The sequence below is a fragment of the Drosophila navojoa genome, chromosome 3 (assembly GCF_054131105.1).
Source record: "Drosophila navojoa isolate 15081-1374.11 chromosome 3, UAZ_NAV_1.0, whole genome shotgun sequence".
NCBI lineage: Eukaryota > Metazoa > Arthropoda > Insecta > Diptera > Drosophilidae > Drosophila > Drosophila navojoa.
Genome location: NC_142891.1, coordinates 25140203 through 25165047, shown reverse-complemented (window position 1 = coordinate 25165047; position 24845 = coordinate 25140203). Strand labels below are relative to the sequence as shown.

At 39.2% G+C, this 24845-nt stretch overlaps 1 protein-coding gene and 1 non-coding gene across 2 annotated transcripts; both read left to right on the top strand.

The window, feature by feature from the left end:
- Nucleotides 1-5898: 5898 nt before the first annotated feature.
- On the top strand, nt 5899-9931 carry noc (zinc finger protein no ocelli). The gene is made up of 2 exons (XM_030387761.2): nt 5899-6457; nt 7739-9931. Exons 1-2 carry the CDS (start codon nt 6368-6370, stop codon nt 9233-9235), a joined length of 1587 nt encoding a protein of 528 aa, XP_030243621.2. The 5' UTR covers nt 5899-6367; the 3' UTR covers nt 9236-9931.
- Nucleotides 9932-13385: 3454 nt separating this feature from the next.
- TRNAP-AGG (transfer RNA proline (anticodon AGG)) lies at nt 13386-13457 on the top strand. Its single transcript has one exon. It is a non-coding gene; the product is annotated as a tRNA-Pro (tRNA).
- Nucleotides 13458-24845: the final 11388 nt, after the last annotated feature.

Here is a 24845-nt window from a genome sequence, read left to right as displayed (position 1 = left end):
AAGAGCTTACTTTATTTTATTTGATTTCATATAAACAGTTCAGACTGAGACGACTTCATCACTTTTAATGAATATAAAAATAAATCCAATGAATCGTTTTTCAATTCCATTATTAACTTGCCCAAGGGTAAAGAGCTTAGAGTTCTATAAGTTTACCCATTGCACAAGAGCGCTCTGGATCCATGATTGAGAGAACAATCAACATTGTAAAAAACCATATATTAAGGATCTGCATCGGATGGTTAAAGTACAGTAAAATCTCGACCCATTTATGGCACTTCTCTTTTATCAATAGAGAACAATTTCAGCAAGGACAAACATGTCCTTAGAATGACAACTTGCAGCAATGCTGGAAAACAAGGCACTGCCTGCCGCAGGACATACTTGCTAAGCAACTATTTCCTGAGCAAATTTGATAGAGCCGAAAAGTGACAAAGCGCACCGGAAAATCGCAATCAACAACTGTCACGGCCAAGCAGGCGAATAAATGACGCGTGACAAGGCCAGCCGGGACGAGTCAGCTAGAGGAGGGTACGAGACGAGGGGAGAGCTGTAGGCATAGCTCGAGATACTTTGATAAATGCGTCATAAAATGAGCAATTATCACGTGCTGCGCTGAGGCAGCTGAACAACTTGAAGGACAATTAAAAACCAAACACAGACCGTCAATAAAATTATTTGTTAAAGCGTCTCTCTCTCTGTATCTCTCTCCCTCTGAGAGGGGAGTGACATACGCAGAAGTGTCAGCTCTGGTGGCAGCGAAATTAATGAGCACCATAAATCAAGGACAATGCCTGGCTGCCTGACTGACTGTCTGTCCGTCGGCCTGTCCCTGCCCGCCCATGTGTCAGCCCGGCTGTTGGCCCGCCTTGCAGTCAGTCCTTGATTGACCGCATTTGGCAGTTGTTGCCGCTGCGCAACAACACATTGTGGCAGAAATTAGCAACGCCGTCGAAAGCAAATCAATAAACATGCGACTTCGTCTCTGCGGGCCGTAAACGGCCTCGACGGTCTCCGTCTACGGCTTCGACTCGAGCTCAAACTCGGGCGATACCTGGCATCGATAGATATTCATGATGTATAGACCATAATTTATGTGCTCTTTATCAACAACACAAGAGACGACAACAGTGGTATTGCCTCTCCCTCTCACACTCTCTCTCTGTCTCTGTTTCCGTCTATCTACGCCGTGTAGCGCCAGTCGGAATCGAAGTCCGGGGACCTGCTTTGGGCTATTAAATTGCGAAGGTCGTAAACATTTTTATGTTCGCTCATAAATATTTACGCAGCTGAATGCGATTCACGAACAAAAAAGGATATGTTTATGCAATTGTTTTCTCTGCTTCTGCTTCTTCTTTAACATCTTTTCTTCTTGATTTTGTTGCTCTCAGAGATTTTTATGCGCTGCTCGAAATGCAGTTGTCGTTTATTTAGTTGTCATTCCTTAAAATATTATGCTTCTATTTCCCATACTCGACTTTCTCTCTTCGAGTGGAGGAAACTCGAAGAAATATTACTCTGAGTAGCGCTGATTTATAAAGAAATGCTTTTTATATCAACTATACTAAGATACTAGAGCAGATGATATAGAAATTTTTGTATTTTTATAAAATTCCTTAGAATTCAGATTAAAGTTTCCTTTGCTGCACGGAATACAAGCTCTAAATATAATTAATATTTTTATATAAATTAATTTCTTCTAATGAATTTTCGAAATTAGTGAAAGTTAGTCCATAAAACCAGAATAAACCCGATCTATATTCTATTCCATATTTCTTTTCCTATTTCAATTCTATTTAAGTTAAGAAAAAGTTCTTGATCAAATTACAAGATTTCTACATCAAATATATACACCTAGTAAAACTGATCTTCAAAGGTTGATCAGATATCATTTAAAATAATACGCTAAATTATATATTATATTAAAAATATAAAATTGAAAATATTCAAATATTTAACATATCTGCTGTTGCATTTTAAATCCTATAAATATTTTGCATATCATAAGTGAAATTTCAAATCATTTTAACAATTTTCATTACATTATAAATGATATATTTCTCATCGATAAGTATTCGCACATCACGTTAAGGCCCTTCAAATACCTGAAAGTCTACTTCAGCTTTACATAACAGAGGTTATTCATTAATTTCACTTTCCCGGCTTTTCCTGCTTGTCAGCCCTGTCCCATGTGCCGTTTGCGACTCCCTTTTACCTTTTTTTTTTTGCAATCAATTAATACCCAATACCAAAGGCAATAAAATTTATATAGTCAATTTGTCTTTCGGTCTTTCTGCACGTGTCACACATTTTTTTAGCCCAAATTTTGCTTTGTTTCGTTTTGCGACAATGCAGCCATTAATTTGGTTTATTAATCTACCCCCGATTGGGTATTTCTAGGGGTTCCACGTGGGGTTATTTCGAAGTTTTGCAAAAAATAAAAATAAAAATAAAAGAAAACATCGAAATTATTCTAAAGAATCTTTTGTTGTTAAATTTCAATGTCACCAAAGCCCGGGGCTATTTTTCTTTCTTCTGTGTTCGTGTGTGTATATGTGCGTGTGTGCGTATGTGTCTGTGTGTTTATATGTATGTTTTTCCTGCTCGTTACTGTTGCGAGATAAATTGTTGTCAATAAATTATCGACAGTCGGTCTTTCGGTAGCTCTACCTTTGCTATCCTTCTCGCATTGCTTCCCTTTCTCTCTCTCTCTCTCTCTCTCTCTCACTCTAGCCACCCAGAGGGCATGCAGGATGTTGTATATCCTTTCTTATGTGAGTTATTGTTACTATATATGTATGTGAGTGTATGTGTGTGTGTGTGTGTGTGTGTGTAGCTGAATCACACATGGGCTCTACTCAATTTATTGCAGTTTGTTTTTCAGTTGTTTTTTTAAGTATTTTTTTCTCATCAGGAGCAGCTGAATCAACTATTTAAGAACTATGATTCGCCTGATTCGGGACTTATGATATCTTGGTGGAGTTTCCTTTTGACCTCGATAGGGTCGTACTACCTTTATATTAACGCAGATAATGTCAAATTTATTGCATTATTTTCGCGCTGCTTGTTTTGCAGTTACTTTTTATTTTCATGATGGCAATATGCGTGCCACGCCCCCGCCGCCCCAACGACCGTTCTTAACTGTGCTGTTGTCGTGGTTGTTGTTCTTGTTGTTGTTGTTGTGCATAAATCAAAAGGTAAATGGCTGCATTTTTATGGCTGCCTTTTGCGCCATCGTCGGCTTTGGCGTCGGCGTCGTCGTCGCCGTCGTCGTCGCCGTCGCAGCCATCGTTCATCGTTCGCCTTTTGCGCTGTGCTTCGCTTTTATCACACAAACATTTCTGTGATAATAAATGCCATAAAAATGAAGAAATATGTGGTTAATTTTATGTGCTCTGCCTCCTTTTTATATTCTCTCCGCACACACACACACACACACACATGCACAAAGATACTTATATACATAAATGTTTTCGCGGCTACAAATTTTTTCGCTTCTGCTCAGCGTTTTTACATCCCTGCGTGTAATTTATAATATTTTGTGTTATTTATATGGCAACCCCGACGCCTGACGCCCCCCACCTCCCCCACCCGTGGCCAGCAGTAGTAGTAGTAGAAGCATCTCGTTTGCCATTTGCGTTCGCATTGCTAGTAAATAATTCACATGCCCCGCAAAATTTATGACGCTGACAAAGTAGCCGTAAAAATATGAATTACTTACGTGCAACGCACTCGCTCTCCCTCTCCCCCCTCTCTCTCTGTCTCTCCTTTTACTTACTCACTCACTTGCACACAATGCATATTTATTTTGGCATTTAACGCAAATGAGCCCGTACTGAAAACAACCAACTGCCGACTGCCATCACCTCTTGTTCTTGGCCAAAAAGCCGCAAATTACGTCTAAGCCGCATTTGTGAACCAACACGCGTTTCCCTAATAAATCCATCATTTTCTGCGAAAGGCCTTGGCCTTGGCCCAAGACTCTAGTAAATAGAGCTGCATTGATCTACCTGCTGAGCCGTTAGGTATTTGTGCGATTGCGTAAATACCTGTAATCGGTTTATCGGGCGAATTCTTTATCCGCATCTCCATCTTTAGCTGATTTTCGAAAATCTCCAGTTACTTAAGTTGCAGCACTCGAAGATTATGTAATCTTACAGATCTTACAGATGTCCAGCCTAATCTCATCCATAAGAAATTCTCCTACATTGAAAACCTATTTAAATCCCATATTCGGATATAAAAGAATTCAGTTTCAAGCCTCAAATATTAGAATTACTTAGTGTTATTATTAATACTATTATTAATTTTCTATTGAATTATATTATATTATATTATTTTTATTATTATCATTATTATTATTACAATCTTATTTTATATATATTCTATATCAATCAACTCTCAACTCTTATTCAGAGACCTCGCATGGCAACAAAGCATATTTTTCATTTCAGGTTCAACCCAATCTCGCCCTTCGCTTGAAAATGCGTTTCATCGCCGAAAAAGTAGTAAGCCGAAAGTAAATTTAATTGAAGCCTTGTTTAGTGTGAGCAAACCCATTAACAGCTACTCAGTGGGTTGTATTATGAAAAATTCATGAACTTGAGCAACCATCAAACTATTAAAAAGTCCAAAGTTCATCATGTGCCAGCGCCAAGCACATGTGCAACTGATCTCTTCCCCCTCACTTGACATTCTGGCACTCTTCCTCTTTCGCTCGCGCACACAGTGCAACTTGTGTGCACTTACGGCAAAGCTTAATTAAGACACACACACACACACACACAGATGTGCATGCACAAACCTACACATATATGTATGCGTATGTATGTACAAGAGACGATTACTAGCGAACAAAACATGTGAAAAATTGTTTGGTACAACTTTGACACGGCGACAAAACAACGATTTCCACTTAAACAACAAACAGAAGCTCTTGTGGAAAACAAACCACAAAACAGAATCCAGAAGTTAATCGAAAAACGCTAAACAATGCTCGAGTCGCAGTCAGAGTGAAGTGAGAATCAGCGGGCGGAGTCGGAGTGGGAATTACACTGGGTAAGCACACTCGGCAGCAGTCGGCGCTCAGCGCTCTGCGCTCATGCGATGGAGCAATGGAGCAATGGAGAGAGCGGCAAACAAATTAATTTTTATATATGACATTAAAGCGAGCGAGCGAGCAGCAGAGGCGATTGCATAAAAAGAAGAGTGGTTAAGTGTTGAGTGACTGAGAAACAAATCTCGGCGAAGACAATGCGACTGAGCGTCGAATGGCCTGGTGTTGACAGCCGACTGAGTGGGAGAGCGAGCGGGAGAGCAAGCGGCAGCGCTAGCTAGATTGAGTGTGAGCTGCTGAGGCGCGTGACATATGTGTGAAGATAAAATTAATGTGCGCGTCAAAGGCGAACTTCCGCGGCAGCCAGCTACAGCTACGTCTACAGCTACCAGCACGAACAAAAACTGAAAGAGCGCCGCTCTCGCGCTCAACTGTTGCTCTCACATCGAGTGTTGCCGTGTTGCAAACAGCCACTGAGCCAGTGAGCCACTGAGCCAGTGAGCCACACATGCCCATGCAGCTGACTGATTCTACAAAAACAAAAACAGAAAAAAACCTGCTAGGCCACTTTGCGGCTTCCATTGCATGGCGCATGCGATGTGATTGGGCAAAAAGTACGCCATATTTGAAAATTACACACAGTGCAGCTCGCTCGCACAGCACACTCGCCTCTCCTTGCACCAACGCGCTCAAGCGCTGTGCAGCGCTGCTTACCGGTTTTGAGCGCAGCGCGGCCAGAGAGCAAAGAGAGCCGCAGCGAGAGCACGCTCGTAGCTGAGAGCGCATTTTCGCTTCACTCTAACGCAAGTCACCGAACGGCACATTCGGACAATTCAGTTCGAGTTTAGCCTTCGATGCGTTCAGACGTGTTCGGAAAAAGCCTAAAACGGAAAGCAAAGCAAACTCTGCCACAACAGCACTTGTGCATCTGTGTATCTCTCTGTCTATCTGCTCAAGTACTTGTATCTGACGGAACGCACGGCTGTCAGATCGTTCGGCGTGTAAAGTGCTTGAACAGCCAAAACAAAAAGTGAAAGATACGCCACTTGGCCACTTGTCAAAGCAGTGAACGCAAGCAATTTCTGAAATTAACAAGAAATTCAAGAAAAGAAAAGTGTGAAAATACCCTGGAATTATTTCAAAGGAAATAATCAAAGAATAAACCAAATCTGAAAACGAAAATTTCAAAAAACAAGTTTTGCCGTCGCATTTCACTTGGATTACCCCCACACACATCAGCCAGCCGCTGACAGATCTTGTTCAGCATCCTCTGTGGATTACTCTATTAGGACAATCGCCAACAGCTCCGCAATGGTTGTCTTGGAAGGCGGCGGTGGTGTTGTTACCATCGGCAACAACCAGTACTTGCAACCGGATTATCTGGCTCCATTGCCAACCACGGTTAGTACTATTTGTTAACACATCATAGTTGAGCTCATAAAAAAAAAACAAATAAATATGGAGCATAAATTAAAAATTTTGCTGTTAACATTTTTTGAATTCAACAAAAAACACTTTGATGAATGAGTAAAAATATTATTTAACGAAAAAATTGCAATCGAAACTCTTCAAAATGCCACAAAAAATAAGTGAATAAAGCAAAATTAAAAATTGCTGGGAATTTCATTTAAATGTGAAAATGGGTTGCCTTAAACGAAAAAAAATATATATATATAAATATAAAAAAATATATATATGGGAGTATTTTATATATATAAATATAAAAAAAATATATGGGAGTATTTTATTAATAATTTAAAAATGTTAACGTAAAAACAAAAGTTAATTAGAACAGAAAAAGTAAAAAAAATTGTTTTCTGTTAAAGCCGAATTCAAGTTTCCGCTGACATATGAACTTTTAATGAACATTATAAAACATTTGTGATAATTTGTGACACTTGTGACACAGCTTAAAACAAAATAATAATAAATTTAAAATGAACATAAACAAAAATTTCAAATTAGTTTTCGCCTTCCCAACAAATATATTTTATTTGGTGTTAGCAGATAAATGAAAAAATGTTACATGCACAAACAATTTATCGTAGAAGAAAATTTTTAGATGCTCATTCAATTACAATTATTAAAAAAAAAAAATGAATATATGCCAGAAATATTTTGTTAACATAAATTATACATTCACAAATTACTTTGTTTATTTTATTACATTTATGCCGAATTTATATATATTTTTTTTGTTGCTTGCACAAAAATGTGTTATAATGACTAAAAATATTACAAACCTTTTATTAAGGTAAGAAATGGGAATTTAGAATGTGGAAGCAACAAAAAAATTTAATTGAAAGTGGTATAAATACATTAAAAGTAAACCAGAAATTTTATAAATTAATTCAATGAAATAAAATATATAAGCCATTTCAAAATATATAAAAACACATTGGCAATAAATAAAACTTAAAAAAAAATCTACTTAAAATGTATAAAAGAAACTTTAAAAAGTTTTTAATAAAATAAAAAGTTTTATAACGAATTAATTCATAGAAAAATATTAAATATTTGCTAATACAAAGTTAATTTATTGAATAGGTAAATAGTAAAAAAGTTTTAATATTTGATTTATTTATGATTTACATATGCTAGGTATCATTAATAAATTTAAGAAAATTTTATATATCTAAAACTAATCAAAACTTTTTCTTCTTTCCATTCATTTCAATGCAGATGGATGCCAAGAAAAGTCCGCTGGCTTTGCTGGCCCAGACCTGCTCACAGATTGGCGCCGACTCGTCGGCAGTGAAGCCGCTGCTGGCCGTGGACAAGAGCAAGAAGTCGGGCACCTGCTCCTCGTCCTCCACCTCGTCCAGCTCGTCGAGCAGCGCCGACATGGGCGCGGCCAAGTCGCCCAGCCAGGCCAAGTCGCCCAAGTCGAGCACGCCCATCAGCAGCACCATCGGCAGCACCACGCTGGGCGGCGAGGTGAAGCTGGCCTTCAAGCCGTACGAGACGAACGTGCTCAGCCAACAGAATCAGAACAGCTTCAAGAGCAGCGCCAGCGAGGAACTGCCGCGGCCCAGCTCCAAGAGCTCCACGGGCGCGCAGGAGCGCGTGCCGTCGCGCAACAAGTCAAATGCCACGCCCACAGACGCAACACAGTGCAAGCCGGAGCCCCTAGCCACCACGCCACATGACGCCAGCCGGAAGACCGTCTCGCCCGCCGGCAGCTCGCAGCGCGGCGCCAGCCCCATCGTGCGCTCCGGCATGGAGGTGCTGAACAATGCCAACGGCACCGCCCAGCATCCCAAGGAGATGAGCAGCATGGCCGCTGCGGCAGCTGCCGCCGCAGCCGCGTACAAGGCGGCCGGACCGTACGGTCTGAATCCGTTGTCGGCGCTCTGCTGCCCGCCCGGCATGGAGCAGCATGCGAATCCCGCCTTCCGGCCGCCGTTCGCCGGCGGCTTCTCGCACCATCACGCGGCGATGCTGGCCGCAGCAGCCAATGGCGGCTATCCCGGAGCCGGAGCCGGCCCGGCCGGACAGCCCAATCCGTACATCAGCTACCAGCGCATCAAGACGCCCGCCGGCGGCGAGGCCATCGTGCCCGTCTGCAAGGATCCGTACTGCCCCGGCTGCCCCTACTCCGCACACACGCAACAGATGCTGATGGGCGCCCCCTGCCCGGCCGGCTGCACCCAGTGCGAGCACCAGAAGTACGGCATGGCCATGGCCAGCGCCGGACTCCCGCAGGCGCATCCCTACTCTCAGGCGGCGGCTGCCGCAGCTGCCAATGCGGCCGCCGCCCGCTCGGCGCCCTACGTCTGCAGCTGGGTGGTGGGCGACGCCTACTGCGGCAAGCGCTTCCAGACCTCCGACGAGCTCTTCACCCATCTGCGCACCCACACGGGCAACCTCTCCGATCCGGCCGCCGCTGCCGCCGCGCTCGCCCAGTCGCAGGCCCAATCCCTGCTCGGCACACTCTTTCCGCCCTCGGCCCTGCGCGCTGGCTACCCAACGCCGCCGCTCAGCCCCATGTCCGCCGCCGCAGCAGCGGCCCGCTATCATCCGTACGGCAAGCCGCCGGGCGCCATGGGCGGTGCCCCCTCGCCCTTTGGCGCCGCCGGCGCCTTCAACCCGGCCGCCGCGGCTGCTGCAGCTGCTCTGGGTCCCTACTACTCTCCGTATGCCATGTACGGGCAGCGCATGGGCGCAGCTCATCAATAAGAAACTGGAGAAACCAAAAAGAGATAGAGAAGAGAGAGGAGGAGAGGGAGGCGAGGGAGGCGAGCCACAGCTTCGCTTTGGGGATGCTAAAGACGCTGGCAGCGGCGTTCGCTGTTCTGTGATACTAAACTGTAGATTTGTCGAGGCGCTACTTACATTTAAGTTTCGGATTAACCCACAGATACAACAACAACAACAACAACAACCACTACGACAACAACAACAAAGAATCCAAAAGCAACAACTTAATTATATATATACATCCAGCACATACATATATATATATATATATATATATATAAATATTCTCGAGAAGTTTAATGAAGGATTTCTGTCAAATCAAATCAAATGTTTTGTTTTGTTAATTAATTTAATTATCTGATATATATTTTAAGACATCAAAGTTTGTTCTCAAAGTTCAACCAAAGTTTTCTCTGACTTCCAGTTCTAACTAAATGCGATCCATATATATGGATCGTATCGTATGAAAATCGTATGTTTATCAGGTTTTGTTTACACACCTTAGCGATACTTAAGCTTTGTTTAATTTTAGTACTTGTTTAGAGCCTAACCTAGTTCTTAGCCATTCGCATATAACTATGGATAATAATACGATTACAAATTCAATAAGCTCTTAAGTCATCTATCATATAATATACATATAATAAAAAATTATATTACAAAAATACAACAAAATCAACTCTTCTCATTTCTTCACACAAACGAATATAAGATTGATATCTTAAAAAAAAAATATTAATTCCCAATAGCAACGACACTTAAAGTGCGCAGTAAATAAATAAAATTCACAATGAAAAATTGAGGGGAATAAAAACTTTTTATATTAATATACAAAATTCCATTAGTCTTAATTTATTTATTTGTTTATAGACTTGTTGCTTCTGCGTCTGCCAGTCCGCACTTGACTGATGTGTGCGCGTACTTTTGGCACCGACTGTGTGAGCATCCATCAATGTAGGGTCTTCAAGCAAGCGAAAAATATCATTTTTATTTCATTAATATCCCAGATATTTCAGAAATTATTACGGAAAAGTCAAGCTGAAATTATTTTTATGAATTTATTTGTATTTATATATATTGCCATGATCATATATACATATATGCATTACATATAAAGATTATTCGAAACAATGAAAACAAAAAGTTATTCGTCTTTTTTGTAACTTGTTTTGTTCGATCTTATAAAGAGTATATTTTATATTCTGTGACAGGAAACTTTTCAAGATCAGCGCTGATTATTTTGAGCACTCTCTGAGGCTGATAAAGCTTTGTCATTCTGATGTTATTTTCATTAAAATGTAGATAATACCTAAGAAATCTTCGGCTAAATTCGGCAAGAATAGATTAGTACGATATGAAAGCGAGATATCCAATATTCCCATGCCTTCGTTTGAATGATATAATATGCTAAGCGAAAAAGGATTCATATAGTTTCAAGGAATGCATAAACCATATCATAACTGCAAATATACATCAAAAAATTTCAGTTTATATGGGCAAAGTTCTTCTTCTTCTCCAGTAGCCTTTAAGAAACTCAAATGTTTCTAACTACTTCAAAAACTATCTGGAAGGCTAGCAATGCCTAACCATAGAGTTACATAGAACTCGTAGAGCGAATAAAAGAACTTAAACTGTGTTTATATACAGCCAGGAGTCCGAATTAAATAACTATATGAAATTGTGTATATTTTATATATTATATTTAAGTGGAATATTAATTAAGTATTAAAAGTCAAATAGGTTTGATTGCCTTGTGGCATTGTGCATGATTGATTGATTGATAGCGTTTATTTTTCCGTGTATAATATATACTTAGAGCTAAAGACAGCTAATTTCCTTATCAGGCAAGCTCTAATGTAATTGAAAAGTAAACAAATACCGTAAGAGTAAATTACTTAAGAGGTATTGCGAATTGGGGTCACTGTTTTTTTTAAGAACTGTACAAATACTTTTGATAGATTATTGAAAGGAATTTAGCGAAATATATGACCTATATATACCGTTGCCAATATATTATGTAAGCTATATATTTAACATATATTGACTGTGTTCAATGACTAGGAAGATAGCCATAGAATCGGAAGAATACTAAAAAGCATTTATATATTAAGTGTACTATATTTACATGTATTATTATTACTTCTTTATCATATAGGAAATTAACTAAATTTTCTTATTTAAATACACATATATGAGGTGGGAATACTCTATTGATTTTCTTCAATCTCATTTGTCCTTAACTGGCTGAGTAAAAATTATTTTACCCGAACTGATATCAACAGAATCAAGCACAAAAACTTCGCTTCTCTCTCTCGATTATATTACAACACCTCCGCCGTAGATCAAATGGAATCATTAGGTATAGGCGCGTAGCTAATTGGAAAATTACTATATCTTTCATAATTTATCCGCAGAACGAGTTTCGATGCTGTCGCATTGTTGACCTCCGCCTTCGATAGACCCATTAATAACATGCTCAGCCAATGCGACTGTCAAGATCTGTGTATTTAACATAATTCTGTAGTATATTCCTCATACCGATTGCACATGCTGAATCGCTTGTTAATCAATGAGTTTTCTGACTGTCCGAGATAATTCCTAGCTAAATCATACTGAATCGAAGTATTTGCAATCCAATGAACTAAGCTGCGGCCGACAGCTGTTGATTGGAATGGATGATACGCCATCTATTATAGCTCTCGATTGGCGCTCGATTTGTAGGCGATCGTCTTGAATTTAAAAGTCAAATCGCAATCAGAAGTCGATGCTGCGTTTCGTATATTCGTATTTTCGTATTTGATATTTCGTATGCCAGTTGCAACAATTTTTGAGCCCATAACATTTGAATTTCATGAGCTGCGGCTGATCGGGGCACAGCAAGAGGGCGCAATGTGGTGTGCGGGGTGTACGGGGAGGCGTCGCGTAGAGGTGGGCGCGGCATTTGCGCAAGCGTTTGACAAACTCTCAGCGGCAGCCATAAAACACCCAGGCAGAAATTAAAAATCAATAAAATCGAATACATTTAACCAATTGACATTCAATGAGCAGCGCACAGCAAAAAGAAAAAAACAAAAACAAAAACTGAATAAAAAATAATAAAAAAGTACAAATGAAATGCCACTTGGCCGCAATTATCGTTCCCCAGCCCAGTCGGGCTTACATATCTGTTAAGTAAATTAATTGTGACAATATTCAATTGATTTGATTTAAAATTATCGCCATCAGCTGTCAGGCGAGCAACGAGCTACGATTTTTCAATTGATTTTGCTATAGTTCTTTCGATTGCCCCTATGCAGATACGTATGTACATATAGTAATTGGACAATCGGAATGGGCAAACAGTGCGACCTTATTTTTAGTTTATTTTCTGTTTCTGTTGCCCTTATCAAAAGTCTATCAAATGTTTCATTACGCTTGTTATTGACATAAAAGTAATTTCTCTATCAAATAGTTAAACTCTATATACATAGATTATATTGTCAGCTCTTGTACAACTCGCCCTCTCTCTAAATACCCTAAGCCAAATAGCGTATTTACTATTCGACTTCAAGTTTTTTGTGGTTCTCTACTTGACTGTTTTTTTTCTTGCTCTGATTTACAGTAATAATTTTTTTGATTGTTCAATTTCTGTTGAAAGATCTGTTGATCGTGTTTTTATTGCTGTCGTATTTTTACTGTTGTTGCCCATATCATTGTTGTCGTTGTTGTTGTTGCTTGTGCGCTGTCTTCCATTTTGATTTTGTGTTGTTCCAAATTGAATTTATTTACATGCATCATATTTCTTTCGCATTGTTGTGTTGTCCATGTTAAACAATTTGTTTTGTTGTCAACACTCAAGAGCAGCAGCAGAGACAGAAACAACAAAAGCAACAACAACAAACGCTAGACGAGCGGCATGGCAACTTTTTGTGCTATAAATAGACTGGCTTTGCTTTGCTTTTTCTCTGCTCAAGTGCTTGTTGCTGCCTATCTTGGTGCATTGGAGTAGAGAGAGCCGCGTAGAGTTGGTCTTGCCTCTTTGGCTCTCTCGCTCCCACAATGGGGCCTCTCTTGCACTTCTTTTGGCTGCATGTCTTGTGATCTCTCTTTGCGCTGCTTTTATATTGAAATTGTTTGACTTCAGGCAGCTGGCTCGTTGGTCTAGGGGTATGATTTCCGCTTAGGGTGCGGGAGGTCCCGGGTTCAAATCCCGGACGAGCCCAAGGCAAAAAATGCTTTTTTAAAAATGTAATTAAATTAATTTTTATTAAATATTTTTTAATATTCATTGATAATACTTATATCTCAAATATAGAGTGAAAGAAAATATACTTACTATAAAATCAGAACAATCAACAACTTGAGTTCTATTTCTGACACACACACTTTACGATTACCGAAAATAAATATCACTTCATCGAAAATGTGACTCGATTTATGGACAATTTGCTCTATATTCTTACGTACGAGTCTTGTGATTCAACAATATAGAATGATATCACAATTGCAAAGTGAAGGCCCGGTAGTGCTTTATGGCCACCATGAAATTAACCATAATCGATCGGCTGTGATTTTGAAAAGATATTTTGATATTCCTCTTTATGCCCCGGCATTAGGAACATTATTTATGGCAGCCCCATACTAACAAGTCATATATGCGCTCTAACTTATGGCTATATGGCAATAAAATCTATTTTATTGGCTTGCTCGCATATAGATGTTACGATTAAACAGTGCGAGGAGCTGACCATAATTTATAATCACAACAAACAAGTAGTGGTAGTGCGCTGAACGAATGGCAAATACCCTCTAAAATAATTATCTCACTAGATAGCTGAACTTTCATAAGAAATCTGTACTATTATCCTATGTAGACAGTACTTTCTTTAGTTTGTGAAATGAATTCATAAAGATGGTGCTATAAGATGTCTAAATTTATTGGAAGGGTACTCGCTCGATGAGCTTGGAAAAAACGAGTTTAATCGTGCATTTGATTCGCTCCATTGCGATCATATAAATCGTGGCGACGATCATATAAAACTTGATTGTTGACAATGCCTTGCCGTGATTTTTAGTACAGCTGAATCGAATTGATATAGCGTCACGGCGACAGCTTGACATTTAAGATCTGATGATTTACTCGCGGCCTGCCAGGCTGATTTATGAGGTGTCGCTTTAGATTAGCGACTGACTCTTCGGGTTCAAATTGTTGCTTATGTAAGTGATAAGCCCGCCTCTTGAGCGATTTAAAATACATTTGCTATTTGTATACACTTGCTGTCGGAATTAGACATTCTTGTCACGAGTCGAGCGACCCACATAAATGATCCAAATCGAATCATATATCAAATGCTCAAATGGACAATATCACAGTAATATATAACTGTTGATGTCTATGAAATAGGCAACGGAAATAGAGTTCGATTCCATGAAAAGCCTTCATGAACGTCTGTCTATATCAGTATATAACTGTTCTGAATTGCTCACAATGTTTTTATTCATTTTAAACAATATAAAATATAATATAAAATAATAATTAAATATCTTACTGCTAATAATCAATGAATGAACTTAGTAATTCATTATAACGAACTCGATCAATCCATATCTAATGCTGAATCATTTCCCACCCAATTGCTTTTCATATTCATATTTACTTTTGTCTCAGCTCCAGCTTACCTCGGCTCACCGAACTCGCATTGTTCTCGAAATACAATCCCATTTCTATGACTGTATAAATTTAACCAAGGACATATATCCTTGGCTCAATTGACAGCTGTTGCCCCTGTTCGGAGCCTGAGCCCTCCATAAATTATATGGCCAGATGATGAGTGATGTCAGCATAGTCGTCGCAGCTAATTAACAGCTTTGTTATAAATTACGTCAAAGTCATTAAAATGTTCGTGTTTGCCCTCCTGGAGGGGCGTCAATCATGCGTGTCGCAGCCAGACGCAGGGCATGCAGCTAATCGACTAGCGGATACATTTGTATCTTTTAGTTGTTGCTCAAGTGGCGATGCTGCCGCCGCTGTCAACTCCTTGATCATTTTTCTGTGTAATTCTTGAGAGAGACACCCCCGCTGCGAAGATGTTGTGACATTGTTGCTGCTGTTGCTGCTGCTGGTGCTGTTGCTGGTGCTGCTGTTGTTTTTAATATTTATGGCTTCCTCGTGTCATTTTTATAATGTTTCGCTTGACACTTTCCCTTTTGGCTAGCATCGGAGCTGGCGTTCGTATGGGCGGTCGCTCGATGTTTTGTGCCGATGTTAATATTAATTTTAGTCTCTTTTTTGTCAAGTGACATTTGTAGCTGACACGACAACAGCGGCGACTGTCAACAAGCACTTGGCAGGCATTATTTTCATATTTTTACCAGAGCGAGGTATCTGCGAGATAGAGATACTTGGTTTCCTGAGCATAAAAATCCGCATTGAATATCTGAATAATATAATATGTATACATAAATATATAAATATATGTGGCGATAAGGGCGAGTGCAGCCTTTGTCACGTAACAGGGAATAAAATATAGCATTATTTTATACACACATTAAGATATATTTGGCTGTGGGTAAGTCAGGAAAATTTAGGGCTCTGCAAGGCCTTTACTGCGACATAAATACTTCAGCTGCTGTGATTATTGCCACGGCTGGCACCTATAACCCACCCACCTCAGGCGAGAAATACTTTTGGCCACGTTGGCGGCTCAAATTGACACTTCAAAGGTGCCGCCGACAGTTTTTGGAACTACCTCCGTAATATATTATTGATAGATGGACAGATAGAGATTGTCGATAGATATATGAGCACGTATCGCTGCTGGTCAGTGGCTAAATTGTTTTGCTTTGACTGCCAGCCTGCCTGTCCACACATTTAGCCATAATAAATAATATGGCAGCGCAAGGCCTCGGGGGCTTATGCAGTTCCTTAAGGGACTTAGATTCGATAGGCTTACTTTGCATTTGTAATTTATATAGCTCTTTGGAAATCGGGTCAATTTTAGAGTTGATAGTGATATGAGTGTATACAGATACAGTTACAGTTACAGGCACAGATACAGATACAGATACAGATACAGATACAGATACAGATACAGATACAGATACAGATACAGATACAGATACAGATACAGATACAGATACAGATACAGATACAGATACAGATACAGATACAGATACAGATACAGATACAGATACAGATACAGATACAGATACAGATACAGATACAGATACAGATACAGATACAGATACAGATACAGATACAGATACAGATACAGATACAGATACAGATACAGATACAGATACAGATACAGATACAGATACAGATACAGATACAGATACAGATACAGATACAGATACAGATACAGATACAGATACAGATACAGATACAGATACAGATACAGATACAGATACAGATACAGATACAGATACAGATACAGATACAGATACAGATACAGATACAGATACAGATACAGATACAGATACAGATACAGATACAGATACAGATACAGATACAGATCAGATACAGATACAGATACAGATACAGATACAGATACAGATACAGATACAGATACAGATACAGATACAGATACAGATACAGATACAGATACAGATACAGATACAGATACAGATACAGATACAGATACAGATACAGATACAGATACAGATACAGATACAGATACAGATACAGATACAGATACAGATACAGATACAGATACAGATGCAGATGCAGATGCAGATACAGATACAGATACAGATACAGATACATTCGGTAGCTGTATATACATATGTATATATGCCTGTATATCTATATATAGTCGGTGGTCATACTTCAGTGAGTTATGGCGAATAGTTTTCGGTTTCGATGGTGCCGGCCTAATACACCCCAAATAATCTAAGGAGCATAAATATTTCATGCACTGTCAAGATAGCCGATAGCCAAAGTGTTATATCGCCAGAAGTAGCTAAATATGTGCTTGACCCGCTGCGGCTGTTGTTGCTGTTGCTGTTGTTGTTGCTGTCGCTGCCTGTTGTTGGCCACATTATTAAGCCAATTCAGCGGCAGCAGATAAATAAATAAAATTTGAAACATCGCCGCAACAATAAAAGGCGACAGTACACGATTTATTAAACGTTGAGCCAGCTCATGTTGTTGTTGCTGCTGCTGCTGCTGCTGGTGCTGGTGCTGCGGACCAAATGAAGAGACAGACATAACAAGCAACAGCAACAGCAACAGCAGCAGCAGCTGCTGCTGCCACCGTTGTTGCTCACATTACTCTTTTTGGCGTGGCAACGACAACAACAACAACAGCAGAAACAGCAACAGAGTCAGAGTCAGATGTATTGCTATATAGAAAACATACAATACTTTAGGTTGAGGCCAAAATGACTAATGACCAGCGATTATCAAGCGATAAAAGGCAAGGGAACAACAACAACAGTCAGCAGCAGCAGCAGCAGCAGCAGCCACGGCAGCAACAACAATGATAATTTATTATTGTTTTAAACATTTGTGTTTTGCGCTCAAACGAGATACATTTGTCTCATCTAGAAGCCGTCGCCTTTGTTCATTAAGACAATAAAGAAAAGGGTCCCCGAAAAACAAAACATTTACATACATTTAAACGAGGGAAGGTATTCCATATCCATAGACCAATATATGTAAATACAAATACATATCTCTCTCTCTCTCTCTCTCTCTCTCTCTCTCTCTCTATGTCTCTCTCTTTCATATACATATTAAAATTTTAGCTTTTAGCATATGAGATCTGGCGGCCGCAACTTGTAATTAGTTGCCTTTTATAACCCGCTTATTTACTACTGTCTGGGTGTTAAATTTGTTGCTACCAGAAGCAACAGCAGCAACAGCAACAGCAGCAGCAGCAACAACAAAACAGACAACAATAATAAACTTGAAGATTCATGAAAGCGGCAAAGAAAAATAAACAGCCAAAAAGACGTAAATCTTGGTCTTTCAGTATTTCATTTCTTTTGTAGCCCCAACGCAAACTATCTCAAGCCAAGAAATAGAGGCTTCACTGTACAACTACGAAGCCCGATTACTCTTGCTCTTACTAGAAGATTTGTAAGCTTAAGCTATTTTTGTTATTTTCTGCAATAATTTAAAAAAGGGTCGAATTTTTCTTAGAAAGTGGCATAACACCATATAACTTAAGTTATCTAAGCATATTTATTTCTTTTAAGGTGCATATATACATTTATTTAAATATTTGCAAAAAATAAAAAACAAAATTGTTCATTTTGTCGAAATATGTATGTCATAAAAATTAATTTATGATGACAATAAAGTCTGAGCTCTGAAATTGAGTAAAATATTTGGGCACTTAAAAAAAATATAATGTAATTTAATGTGAAAAAAAATAAAAAGTTGTGTACTAATGAACAAATAAAAAGGCTAATGAACTGAACTCTAAGTCGTTAATTGATACTTAACAATAATGCTGATAAATAAAAAAAGTATTATTATAAAAGTAGGGATACTATTAAGAACAATATTATGAATAATAATAGTTACAATAATAATGAGATACTACACAAAAATAATAATTCGAATATTAGCAATATTGCTGATAATGACCAGTGAGTCTACAATTGAATAATTTTCAGTACTTATTGTAATTATAATACATAATGTGAATAATATTAATATTAATTATAATAATGATCTTGATGCATTATAATAATAATGATAATTAGAAGCCATTATCAACCGAAATATTATTATTATTATTTATCATTTAAATGACTATCACCATAATAATATCCACAATAATAATTATAATATGTTAATTTTAGCTAATCACGGGTCGCTTCACCTCTGTCAATGGTTGTGCGTATAATGAAAAATTCATTCTGTTTATCTAGTTCCAGATCAATCCACCTGATTGGGGCTTCAACCTCCGTTATAGGGTATTCAAATGTGGGGCTTGGCGAGGCTGAGCGATGTTGTTTGCGCTGCGCGTTGTAAATGTGAATTGGGCGAAATTAAAAATAAATTTATGACTTAAGTGGCTATAAATTATATTTCTTGTTAAAATTCTATTGTTTCTGTGTTGGATTTTCTTTTTTTCTGTTTTTGTTTTTAATTTTTGTTTTGTATCTTTTGTGCTCGACTTTCTTTCCATATATTTATTCTTTTTTTTTCAAAATTTTGTAAATTATTCAGCATGCATAGTTAGCCCGCCACATAAATTTCAGGCCTTGCGCTTTCTGACATTATTTACGATCTGCTAATGAAGTTGAGTAGTTTCCCAAATGATTTGCACAAAGATATTTCATTAATTATGAACATGAATAAACCAACGTCTAGCACTAATCGACACATACTGACTGATTGTGTGTCCATGTGTGTGTGTGTGTACTTGAGGAACGCCTGTTCACAATTGCTCGCAATTAATTGTAAATCTGTACTGGAATACCCACTGATAAGACGTCCGTCCCACTTGAAAACAGATCAAGTCACATAAATTTCAAGCGCTGGCCGCGGCCTGTTTTTTGTTTATTACTGAATACTCGAGTCCTCTCCGAGTTGTTGTTGTTTGTTGTTGTTGTAGTCTGTCGCTGAGGTCTTTTGGGTGATTTGTTATTTATTAAACACTTCGACACGATTTTGTTATGCTCTGTCTCAAGATCTGTGATACTCTGTGTGCTTTGTGTGGTATTATGGGATTTTCTATTCAATTTGACAGCTTGATGAGACAACAGAAACTTGATAAGTAATTCTATTTGGTTAAGACTTGGTGGGTTTTCAGTTGGTTTATGGGATTTAAAATATGCTAAATGAAGTAAACGACTTTAATCTGGGCATTCTGATTCTGATATCAGCCTCGAAGCATTCTGTGTAAAGAAAGTGCATTGCATATTCGTTAATAAGTTCTGGCAGAGCCCCCCCCTCTCTTCTTTGCTTGCGTTGACACTTTGTCATGCCACCGGCTCGAGGGCAGTAATGGAACTGTTTTTGGTGCCATTCGGGAATAGATTCTAATGGCAAAGGTTTCAATAGAGAGGCGTCCATTCGATAGTATCTCTCCCTATCTTCCCCTCTTTTTCTCTATCTCTCTCTCACACACTCCCTCTAATCTAAATACGATGGCAATTAAAATTGAAATTTATGACGCTAATGTGCCACATACTCGGAGGGCTTAAGATCGCGCCTGTCGTCCGCCAGCTATGGCATTATATTTTATAGAATTTTACGATGCCATTTTCGGGTGTAAGACCCCAGCGATAATTTGTGTGGGCAATTAAAAATTTGTTTGACTGCCGATTCGAGAGCTCAACTAATAAGCTGTCCTCGTCAACAGAATGTGTAATACTCATCGCTAAGTAAAGAGCTATATCATTTAAAAATAGACCCCGTCCGTAGCATTTGAGGCATTTTCAAGATAAACAGACAACGGCAACGCATTGCAAAAGCCCCCTGACAAGTGTCCCATCAGTCTCGGCGTGTGTTTTCTTTTGAAACATTTGAAAACAAGCGACAAGCGCTATAGTAAATTTAAGTAATACCATATACTATCAACTTAGTGTAGAGGCAAAGATAATAAACAGCTTTGCATCTGCATGGATTTGTGGAGGAAAACATTGCCGTAACGCGCGAGTTCCGATGCTCCCACTCCCTCTCTCACTCCGCCTTCCGTGTCCCGAGACTCTTTTCATCTCGAGTCTCGTGAACGTGCTGCCCTGACAGCGGGCTGGCTGGCTGGTTGTCTAATTTTAGAGCAGCTCATACAGACATTTGGTTAGTTTGCTTTGGGCTCCGTTGGGCTGCCATTTAGATAACCCAGTCGGTTGATTCTGATCTTGAGATTTGCAAGATCTGTTTGTTGACGTTGACGTTGATTGCCGCCTGGCACACGATTATCACTGCAGCATTCTATTCAAGCTGCCTGATTGTTGTTTGCAGATCTCAGCGATTTATCATAGAGTTTATGACACACACACTCACGCACACTCACACACACATCCCCTACTAAACCTATGAATTTATGGCATGGGCCGGCTCTAGCAGCTTAACATCGTCTTCTTACATATATTGGGCGCATCTCTGGGGAAAACTTATACCAGGAGCATGTCAAAGCAGGGATCAGCATTGATCCAACAAATTGCTTATTCAAATGGAGCAGCACTCTGGGCTTTCATAGCTCGTCGAGATAAATCTTTATTGATAATTTGCATTTATATCGTTTCGTGATAATTCTTTGTGAATTATGTATATATTAGCTCTGTTGTTATTAATTATTTAATGCAAAGTAAATATTATTATATACGTATATATTTTATTATTCATTGGCCGTTTGCATATTTTAGTCCCATAAACACACAGGTGCTAAAAGCTGCTAATCAAGCGGTGTAAATTGTTAAAGTCTATAATCGTATATTCATTTAAGGCCTCTTGGTAGGACTTGCTTATGAGCAAAGCAAATTCGAATAATATAATGCAATTAGGAACAGTAAACACCTCGAAGTTAAGCAATCTAACATCTTTCCTAGAAATATGTATGTATGTATTTTGTAAGTATCTCGTTTCTGCTATGAAGTATTGGCTGTCTAAGTGCTAACAGCTCCATAACCCATAAGGTGAAGTCGTTGTTGATCAGATCAGAGAATACACCTTTAACTTTTGTATTTATTTTTTAGATTTTGGTATTTACCTTGTTCGCTTACGTAAATAGCATCTATATAAATATTGCATAAAATATTAACAACTTATTCTAAAGTTCTGGAATCTTTCGATTAACGACCTCGAGGCTCTCTAGAATATTCTGATTGAGAATTTTTTATTCTGACACAATTTAATTTTTTTATTATCAATATTAATTATAGCATGTCAAGATACGTTGTATTATAAAATTGTTTCTCCAATCGATATTGAGAAATTAAATATATATGGATGTATACTATATGCCATGTCAAAGAACTCTATAATAAAATACAATTGTTAAAGTCTAAAGGTATAGATACTATAATATATTATGTATGAAATAATTATAAAGAGAATACTAGAAGAAAAAAGTTAATATAATATATAAAAATAAAATAGCAACGAATGCTGGCAATTGGTAAACAAACCATTTAATTCTTTATGAATCTTTATAATTCAATTTTTTTGTTTTTGTTTTAATTTTTTTAGCACTAATTTGATTGACGTGTCTTCATAGCGGCTTATTGATTGTATCGTTAGCGTGCGGAAACTTTTGCTGCTATCAATATGGCTGCGATGTCTGTCTCTGTGTGTAGGCTCAACAAGCTCCCCGGCGTCTGTCTGTCAACGTGGCCAGAGAGAGATAGATAGAGGAGGAGAGAGCGGATGAGAGAGAGAGTGGCTGGCAAGAGGCCCTCAGCTCTCGGCTCCTGGCTCTTGGCTCTTGGCTCTTGGCTGTCGGTTGACGGCGACGTAGTCGGAGCTGGCATCAAGCTGTCAAACATTTAAGCCGCCCACCATCGGCCATCTGTCTGACAGTGGCACTCTTCTGGTCATTTAATCACAGTATTAACTCTTTCGCTGAGCCGCTGTCAGTCTTGTCTCATTTTTGTTTTATTTGCCGAGCTGGCGGGGCTCCCAGGGGGCGGGCCGGCACGGCGGACGACAGCCGACGGCCGACGTTATAAATACTACTGTCTTCCAACTGTCAAGTTGGTATAAGTTTTGAGCGCAAAATACAAAATACAAAGCCGCCTTGACAGCTGGCTCTGACTGCGGCTCTGGACGTCGCTTGTCATGCCCCATGCCCAAGTGGTCTGCCCCTCGCCCGCCCTCGCACTCGCCAGATGCTGATGATTATTATGTATTTTGTATTTTTGTTATTTCTTGGCTTTGCTGACCAGAAAGAGCGCGAGCGCGAGAGAGAGAGAGAGAGAAAGAGAGAGGGAGATACTCATGTGTCTCTGCATTCGTTTAGGCTTTTAAACGCTTAGGCCGACTTATGTTGGACTTAACGCGACTGGCGAGCAAAAGCCAACAGTTGGACAGCTAAAGACGCCTCTACTCGACGTCGGCGGCAAAACTTGAAATGAATTTGGACGCGCTTCGGATAATGAAAACGAAACGAGGCGCGCGCTTCAAGCAGCAACAAAGCGAACAAAAAATTGAAGTAAAGAAGCAGAAACGGCAACAGAAACTGAAAAGGCAAAAGACAAAAATGAAATACAAAAAAATATAAACAACAACAACAACAACAAAATCCCCAACGGACACAAGAAAAAAAACGTCAAAAGTGATTTTGCGCTTTGCTCAGCAGCAAAGTACAACAAAAATCAAAAAGCGCCGCCAACGTCTGCGTCGACGTCAACGTCGCCGTCAGCACCTCCAACGAGGTGCACCTTTCTCGCTCGCTCCCTCTTTCTCTCTCTTGGCCCCGACCAATTCCAGCTACTGTCCACCCTTAACTGTTTTCTAAAAGCTGACAAAAGCTTCTGGGCGCTTGCGGGATTTTTGACATTTAATTTTTTTCCGCTTTGGCTCCTCTTCGGTCAGTTGACACGTACTTTCCGACGGCCCCAAGTGCGGCGTAGGCACCGTGTGGATCCCGACAAAAAATTAGAATTGTTGACAGTATGGCCCACACTACACCACAGAAGCTTAGCAAATTTCGAATCGAATGATTGATTTGCGAGCTCGAGTAATGGCTGTGCGGCAGAAAGTTCTAGGGATACGGCAGTTCTTATCTTGGGAATAGGTAGCACCGGTGGCTGATGGCAGATTGAACGGCAGACTCATCAACTGGCTGACTGATAGAATGAAAAGCAGACTAACTGACTAGTTGACGTATTAAATGATTGACTGACTGATTCAATAAAAAACTGACTATTGACAGTTTGACTAAAAAAATAGCTGAATGAGATGCAAAAATAAATGACTGAGCGATATAGATGGACTGATCGTGGATGGTTGTTAGACGATTGGCGGGAAGACATTGGATAACTGATCGTGTGATTGATAGATCGCTTAAGATTGCATGATTGACGAAGAAAACTGATTAATTGACTGCTTGTTAATGCACGATGGAAGACACGGTGACTGGAAGACATGAAATAGTAGATCAGTTGATGGTTGGATTGAAGACCTTACTACAACTTAGTCCAACTGACTGAGTGATTGACAGACACAGGAAAAGCTATTAGCTGGCTGTCATATTAAAAGTCTTTACGATTAATGATTGAATAATATAAATTGAACATCAAACGTATTCCTCCGAGGCCAATAGATCTTGCGAGTATCTACAACATATTGATAAACTCTCGTATTCATCATGTCATATAATCATCCAATCGACATTTGTAATGGCAAATTGCAGCCTTATTGAAAATTCCATTTGAGAGATTCGCGCTGAAATTGAGCAGAGCACAAAAGTCTATCTTTATAAATAAGTAATGAATAATCGCAATATCCACTTACATATTGACTAGGGCATCATCAGTGGGCTTTCCCTCGTTAGTATTAACAAGGGTTTTCCCTTTGAATCCGTTAATTTGTATATGTGCATAATCGAAATTATATATTATAATTATATATTATATATATATTCATATGATTTATATACTTAATTTCAATCAGTGCTCATTAAAATGGGTTAAGGCTCCCATTTAGTTG

Coding starts and splice junctions, on each gene's coding strand:
- noc (XM_030387761.2), top strand. CDS start 6,368: ATGGTTGTCTTGGAAGGCGGCGGTGGTGTTGTTACCATCGGCAACAAC. Junction 6,458..7,738: donor TGGCTCCATTGCCAACCACG/GTTAGTACTATT, acceptor ATTTCAATGCAG/ATGGATGCCAAGAAAAGTCC.